Consider the following 8,334-nt stretch of genomic DNA (forward strand, 5'->3'; position numbering starts at 1 on the left):
GATATATTACTTGCCCCTCCCGATATATTACTTGTCCCTCCAGATATATTACTTGCCCTTCCAGATATATTACTTGCCCCTCGAGATATACTACTTGTCCTTTCGGTTATATTACTTGTCCCTCCAGATATATTACTTGCCCCTCCAGATATATTACTTGCCCCTCCAGATATATTACTTGTCCTTTCGGTTATATTACTTGTCCCTCCAGATATATTACTTGTCCCTCCAGATATATTACTTGCCCCTCCAGATATATTACTTGTCCCTCCAGATATATTACTTGCCCCTCCAGATATATTACTTGTCCCTCGAGATATACTACTTGTCCTTTCGGTTATATTACTTGTCCCTCCAGATATATTAATTGTCCCTCCAGATATATTACTTGCCCCTCCAGATATATTACTTGTCCCTCCAGATATATTACTTGCCCCTCCAGATATATTACTTGCCCCTGCAGATATATTACTGGTCCTTTCGGTTATATTACTTGTCCCTCCAGATATATTATATTGTAAGTTGATGATATCCATATTAGATTACTCGATTACTGTCACAGGGACTCGATTCATTTGTGATACAGGTGCAATGAACCTGATCTCCAAAATCGCCAGGTTTTTATGTGAAGTGGTGATATCGGATTACTTGACTGCAATCACAGGGACTTGATTAAGATAGGTTCAAATCCCATCTTTAATATTAGAATACAGGTAAATAACCATCGTGTTGAGGCAAGTCATCTTTAATATTCAGTTATACAGGTAGATATAAAGGTGTTCTATTTATTACTGTAGGCTAATCATTTCTACCTGTCTATTCACACCGACCTGGATTTATCTTCCTGTGAACTATTCAACTATTGATAATAGGACAATGAATTAAAAACTATGAGATGGATCAGGCGTTCCGTGACAATCCGTCAGTTCCAACCGATGTGGAGAGATTGGCAGAATGTAAAATTAAGAATGTAGAAATCGGTGTCGAGGGTTCGAATGTTCCCGGTACAGATCATCAAGGTGAGAGTTAGTAGTAGTATTATTATATTTCCGGTTTAGAACTTGTCAACACAGGGTCAAGTTATATCGTATTCTTTACTTTTAATAAGTAGTAAATCACGCGGTAAATAGACGCATGTTGCGGGTATGATACGAACTTATTTACGCTCTCGTTCAAACAGCTGACTCAAACAAACATCTTATGATCACAATTTGAAAGGATAGAGAGACATCGATAATGACGACACGCTTTGTTTTTCTGATGAATTACTTGAAAGACGTAAGTTTTATCAGTTAGAAAGTAGACGACTTTACCCTTTAAAAGTTATTTTGAGGTAATCTAACGACGATTATATGATAGTAAATTTAAACAGCAAAGTTTGACTCATCGTGTCCTGTATATATTTGAGTAGACTCTATATAGAAAACCCTATTTTTTGTTGAAAACACCTCTCACCTCTATAATTAAAGTATGTTAAAACAGTTGAAATAAATACGATACACTTCAGGTATTTTAAATTAAAACTAGGGGACCAGACGACAGGGTATTTTAGATTAAAACTAGGGGACCACACGACAGGGTATTCAGTGCGTGAAGTCAAGTCAGTTTTTATATGCAGGGGTTTTTTCACTCTAAAATTATAAGATGATATCAATATATACCACAGTAGAAGATAATATTATAGGCTAGGCTGGAAGGTGTGGGTCTGGGAGAGCTCTTTCATTAATTCTCTACAAGAGCTAGCTGATTCTGAATCTTCTAAAACAAAATAACCAGATGGAATTCTATTTGTTGAATTCTAGAAATATTCCATGGAACAGAACCTACATCAGAACAACTTCCGTTTGAGAATTTGGTATTTGAAGGAGGGGGCGCGAAAGGAATTGCTTATGCAGGTGCTTTAAAGGTAGGCATTGTATTCTTTCAAATCAGAGACACTGATAGCATCAATTTACATCATTCTAATTTTCAATCAGACGTCTGTGGTTCTTGTTAAAGAGATTGTAAAGAGGTTTTCTAAATTTGTTATATGTATCAGAGACACTGATAGCATCAATTTACACCATTCTAATTTCCAATCAGATGTCTGTGGTTCTTGTTAAAGAGATTGTAAAAAGGTTTTCTTAATTTTTCATGTGTATCAGGGACACTGATAGCATCAATTTACATCATTCTAATTTTCAATCAGACGTCTGTAGTTCTTGTAATTCCACTAAAAGTAAACGATTTATGACGTCACTATCGTAAATACTATTCACACCTTTCAATGATATTTCAGTATTTAGAGAGAGTTGGATTATTAGATCCCCATGGCAACCATAAGATTAAGAGATTTGCAGGAACCAGTGCTGGTGCCATCACTGCCAGTTTATTAGCTGTAGGATGTAGTGCGGATGAAGTCAAAGACATCTGCGAAGCGCAGAAAATCAAAAGTTTGATCTACGGCTCAGGTACCGAAAAATTTCCTGTCCGGACAGTTTCATATATTGGCCACCTGGAAAATGTGCAAAATTCGAGTCATAGCAGGGAAGATCTGATAAAAATCATCTTGCTTTAGTTTTATGTCAGCGTTTTGTGGTACTACGCGACAATTCTTCATGCATTCGGTTGTACAAAGTCGAGTTTGGATATTACTATGCCTACTATTGTTAAAGTTGTGGAAATTGTCTTGAGTAGAAACGTTCATTTGCAGCATCTCCAAGAGTTTTAGAAGTTGACCCCAGTAACTCTCGGTTTATTTCACAGTTTGTGTGTTTATTACAGGAAGTATATTTCGTGTTTTTAATGTTATCAAGTCTATTTGTCGACTCTATAAAAATTATGGGTTTAAAACGTCTGATAGAGTTCAAGAAGAGATGGCGAAACAGATCGAAAAGAAAACTCAAAATCCAGATCTGACTTTTAGACAGGTAAATACATAGGTATATCAGTTTATTATTCAGCGAACTGGTGAATTCAACCCGCAAATACAACGTAAAATTATTTTTATGGTTTTAGTTACTTAGCTGACTACCACTGCACCATTTTCACAATATCAAGTCTTTCTGAACTTCGTACTTAGTTCGTACTAAGAACTCGAAAAAACCAGAAGCAGAAAATTAAAACGTAATAAACCATTGCATTTATTCTGTTATATTATTATATCTGTTCAGAATGAGTGTGTAAACTGTTCATTGTTCATGTTCATTTTTCATTGACCACTACCTTGTTTTCTAGCTATATGATAGAAATGGTAATGAATTATGTGTTGTCGTTACCAACCTCAGTAATTTAACTGTAGACTATCTACATCCTAAAACAACCCCGGATGTTAAAATTCGAGATGCTGTGACAATGTCTATGACTATACCAGGTAAAATTCTTAATCGTGGTGTTCCACAAATTTTAATCGTTCATATATCAGCAGAGTAGGCCCCCTGAAATCATTCATACGCTATGGTGTGTGCTTTCATATTGCTTGACAGTCATGCCAATTGGACGGTGGACAACCACCAGCTGCCAGCGGATGCCAATTGAACGGTGGACAACCACCAACTGCCAGCGGATGCCAATTGAACGATGGACAACCACCAGCTGCCAGCGGATGCCAATTGAACGGTGGACAACCACCAGCTGCCAGCGTATGACAATTGAACGGTGGACAGCCACCAGCTGCCAGCGGATGACAATTGAACGGTGGACAGCCACCAGCTGCCAGCGGATGCCAATTGAACGATGGACAACCGCCAGCTGCCAGCGGTAAAATACAACTGAATTTCCAGAGGGTGTCGCACTGTTCTGCTCCGCGCCGCCCTGCTTATGGTGTAAACAGCAGAGCGTCTGTACATTATTTCCTCTACCTACCACTCTTCTCCTTGCCGCCTTCCTCAACTCTGCTCTTCTCCTCGCCGCTCTCCTCGACTCTGCTCTTCTCCTCGCCGCTCTCCTCTGCTCTGCTCTTCTCCTCGTCGCTCTCCTCCGCTCTGCTCTTCTCCTCTCCACTCTCCTCTGCGCCGCCCTGCTCACCAATGATCTGTTTGTATTACAGCGTATTTCTCGGCTATAAAAGAAGTAATTGGACACGGAAGAGCTGAAGATATATTTGTTGATGGTGGATTGCTCTGTAATTATCCTCTACATTGTTTTGACGGTATGTTAATATCGCAATCTAATTCAAATTGCAGAACAAATTTTCCTTTTGTTATATAGCCACTTTAGTAAGGGTCTAACGACAGCCCTCATGAAGTGTGATTAGACTGGAAAATCGATGATTTTTTATCATCAATGCTGAAAATCGTTAAATATAGTTACGAAATAAATTTGTGTAGATGTATTTTTGTAGCCACTAGGATATTAAATGTCTGAATTTGGCGAAGAGTTTGGTCTTCAAGGAAGATTTTACTCGAATTATTTTCTTTACCAAGTATACCACAATATGGACCCCGACCTTGTAAAATATGTTGATCTTGCTCATTGACTGATGAACTGGTTTATATCTTTCATCCTCGTAGGTTGGTTTTTGTCCATGAAACCAGAAGATTCCTTCATGAATAGAATCAGGTCGATAGAAGACATGCATAGATTGTACGACCACAGTGAACGATTCGGAAAATACAACCCCAAAACTCTAGGCTTACTTATTGTAAGTATTATCAATAATAGTGTTCATAACTCAATGTCGAAATTTGAACCTTCAAATCAATGTGTGTCCAGAATTATCCGCATTTGAAAGTTAAAATGACGACTCGCCATTTCATGAAACTTTGCCATATATAGAAAAGACTTGTATAGAAATAGAAAGTAAAATTCCTAGTTTGAGATATTTTGAAAAGAATTATGCAATTTTCGTACATTTCTAATACTTCTGCAGACTTTTTACAAATATTCAAGACCCAAATCAAACACCCTAAAAAGAAATGGTGAACTTGTCCCTTTAAGGGCCATCCTGACATTTTCCGTTACGTAGATATTACACAAGAGGTTGTCAAACTGATACTGAAGACTTTATTCTATTCTGTTCTATTCTGTAGTTTGCTGATAATGATAGAGAATGGATGAAACATCATTTTGATAAACGACCAGGAGCTCTGATACCACGTTGTCCATATCCACAAACACCATTATCATTATCCAAGTAAGTCGTCCATACCCACAAACACCATTATCATTATCCAAGTAAGTCACCCATATAACAGACACCATTATCATTATCCAAGTAAGTCGTCCATATCACAGACACCATTATCATTATCCAAGTAAGTACTCCATATCACAGACACCATTATGATTATCCATGTAAGTCACCCATATAACAGACACCATTATCATTATCCAAGTAAGTCGTCTATATCACAAACACCATTATCATTATCCAAGTAAGTCACCCATATAACAGACACCATTATCATTATCCAAGTAAGTCGTCCATATCACAGACACCATTATCATTATCCAAGTAAGTACTCCATATCACAGACACCATTATGATTATCCAAGTAAGTCACCCATATAACAGACACCATTATCATTATCCAAGTAAGTCGTCCATATCACAGACACCATTATAATTATCCAAGTAAGTACTCCATATAACAGACACCATTATCATTATCCAAGTAAGTCGTCCATACCCACATACACCATTATCATTATCCAAGTAAGTACTCCATATCACAGACACCATTATCATTATCCAAGTAAGTCGTCCATACCCACATACACCATTATCATTATCCAAGTAAGTACTCCATATCACAGACACCATTACAATTATCCAAGTAAGTCACCCATATAACAGACACCATTATCATTATCCAAGTAAGTCGTCCATATCAGAGACACCATTATCATTATCCAAGTAAGTCGTCCATTATCACAGACACCATTATAATTATCCAAGTAAGTCGTCCATACCCACAAACACCATTATCATTATCCAAGTAAGTCGTCCATATCAGAGACACCATTATAATTATCCAAGTAAGTCGTCCATACCCACAAACACCATTATCATTATCCAAGTAAGTCGTCCATATCACAGACACCATTATCATTATCCAAGTAAGTCACCCATATCACAGACACCATTATCATTATCCAAGTAAGTCACCCATATCAGAGACACCATTATCATTATCCAAGTCGACTGTTTCGATCTTTAGATTCTCATGAGTTTGCTGTTCTGTTGTCTGTTAATTTATAAAGAGTTAATGATCAGTCTAGCCTCTGATAACTATTATGAAAGTTGCCAGCTGAAGTAGGGCGACAATTGTCACACATGCTATCATAGGCTGGAATACAGGCAGCCGTTTCGGACTACATCTTTCAAAAATAAAAAAATAAAACCCAGTGGTTTATTTCACAGACAAAAAAACAATGAAACGAAGAAGAGAACTCAGACTGTTTATGATGAGACTATCCAAGCTTTAGCTGTATTTAGACAGGTAGGACGCTTGTGTTTCCCCTACCCCACACACTCCGATCATTCTACCTATAGGGGATAGGACATATACCTCAAGGTATTCAAAGAAAGTGATCAAGAGTAAAGCTGGAAAACTACAAAGAAGCCTTGAAAAATTTGAAATGATGTAAGCTTTATCAGATCTGAATTTTAAATTAACCTTGTTGAACACCTGATGGTGCTGGGTTGATGGGTTGATGAACGAGAACCTATGTATCTATTTGTAGATAGCTCATGAAAAGAGTATAGATAATAATTCTACCATCAATAGAACAGAATTTACCAGAATATATCAAGATGTAAGTTGAGGTTTATTTACCTACGTTAAAGGATCTTCTCTGGTCTAGGTTAAACCTGTAGCTATATGTTGGCTGATATGAAGTTAGAAATACGACGTGAGAAAAGGGAGATAACGCTTGTGTATCCCATACTGCCGTGTCAAACAAGCTTCTATTACGTCAGAATGTTATAGAATGGTGTTGTTTCAATCGTACTGATGATATTCAAAGACAATGGTTCTAGCAATGTTTCATCTACACACTGGTATTACAGTCTAATACCTTGACTTCAATAGCCACCATTCTTGTATCACGAGACACAGTAGGAATGTTCAAGATACTGTCCCTGTCTGTGTTTTTGTGTTGAATATTCTTCTGTAAATCTATTTTATTTTACTCCTGTGTAGAATCAACTAACTAAAAATCTATTTTATTTTACTCCTGTATAGAATCAACTAACTAAAAATCTATATTATTTTACTCCTGTGTAGAATCGACTAACTAAAAATCTATTTTATTTTACTCCTGTGTAGAATCAACTAACTAAAAATCTATTTTATTTATACCTGTGTAGAATCGACTAACTAAAAATCTATTTTATTTTACTCCTGTGTAGAATCGACCAACTAAAAATCTATTATATTTTACTCCTGTGTAGAATCGACTAACTAAAAATCTATTTTATTTTACTCCTGTGTAGAATCGACTAACTAAAAATCTATTTTATTTTACTCCTGTGTAGAATCGACTAACTAAAAATCTATTATATTTTACTCCTGTGTAGAATCGACCAACTAAAAATCTATTTTATTTTACTCCTGTGTAGAATCGACTAACTAAAAATCTATTATATTTTACTCCTGTGTAGAATCAACTAACTAAAAATCTATTTTATTTTACTCCTGTGTAGAATCAACTAACTAAAAATCTATTTTATTTTACTCCTGTGTAGAATCAACTAACTAAAAATCTATTTTATTTTACTCCTGTGTAGAATCGACCAACTAAAAATCTATTTTATTTTACTCCTGTGTAGAATCGACTAACTAAAAATCTATTATATTTTACTCCTGTGTAGAATCGACTAACTAAAAATCTATTTTATTTTACTCCTGTGTAGAATCGACTAACTAAAAATCTATTTTATTTTACTCCTGTGTAGAATCAACTAACTAAAAATCTATTTTATTTTACTCCTGTGTAGAATCAACTAACTAAAAATCTATTTTATTTTACTCCTGTGTAGAATCGACTAACTAAAAATCTATTTTATTTTACTCCTGTGTAGAATCGACTAACTAAAAATCTATTTTATTTTACTCCTGTGTAGAATCGACTAACTAAAAATCTATTTTATTTTACTCCTGTATAGAATCGACTAACTAAAAATCTATTATATTTTACTCCTGTGTAGAATCAACTAACTAAAAATCTATTTTATTTTACTCCTGTGTAGAATCGACTAACTAAAAATCTATTATATTTTACTCCTGTGTAGAATCAACTAACTAAAAATCTATTTTATTTTACTCCTGTGTAGAATCAACTAACTAAAAATCTATTTTATTTTACTCCTGTGTAGAATCAACTAACTAAAAATCTATTTTATTTTACTCC

The 8,334-nt window shown here is 35.6% G+C and overlaps 1 protein-coding gene across 1 annotated transcript in view; it reads left to right on the forward strand.

Moving 5' to 3' along the window:
• Positions 1-895: 895 nt before the first annotated feature.
• LOTGIDRAFT_170259 (hypothetical protein) overlaps positions 896-8,334 on the forward strand; it is a gene marked incomplete at both ends in the record, with an annotated part of 16,268 nt that continues 8,829 nt past the window's right edge. Inside the window, 10 exons of the mRNA XM_009068883.1 lie at positions 896-1,019; positions 1,803-1,906; positions 2,279-2,450; positions 2,845-2,909; positions 3,217-3,352; positions 4,028-4,129; positions 4,491-4,621; positions 5,010-5,113; positions 6,344-6,422; positions 6,667-6,738. Coding sequence (XP_009067131.1) covers positions 896-1,019; positions 1,803-1,906; positions 2,279-2,450; positions 2,845-2,909; positions 3,217-3,352; positions 4,028-4,129; positions 4,491-4,621; positions 5,010-5,113; positions 6,344-6,422; positions 6,667-6,738 — 1,089 coding nt within the window. The remainder of the gene's footprint in view (positions 1,020-1,802; positions 1,907-2,278; positions 2,451-2,844; positions 2,910-3,216; positions 3,353-4,027; positions 4,130-4,490; positions 4,622-5,009; positions 5,114-6,343; positions 6,423-6,666; positions 6,739-8,334) is intronic.

Source organism: Lottia gigantea, assembly GCF_000327385.1.
Source record: "Lottia gigantea unplaced genomic scaffold LOTGIsca_95, whole genome shotgun sequence".
Lineage (NCBI taxonomy): Eukaryota > Metazoa > Mollusca > Gastropoda > Lottiidae > Lottia > Lottia gigantea.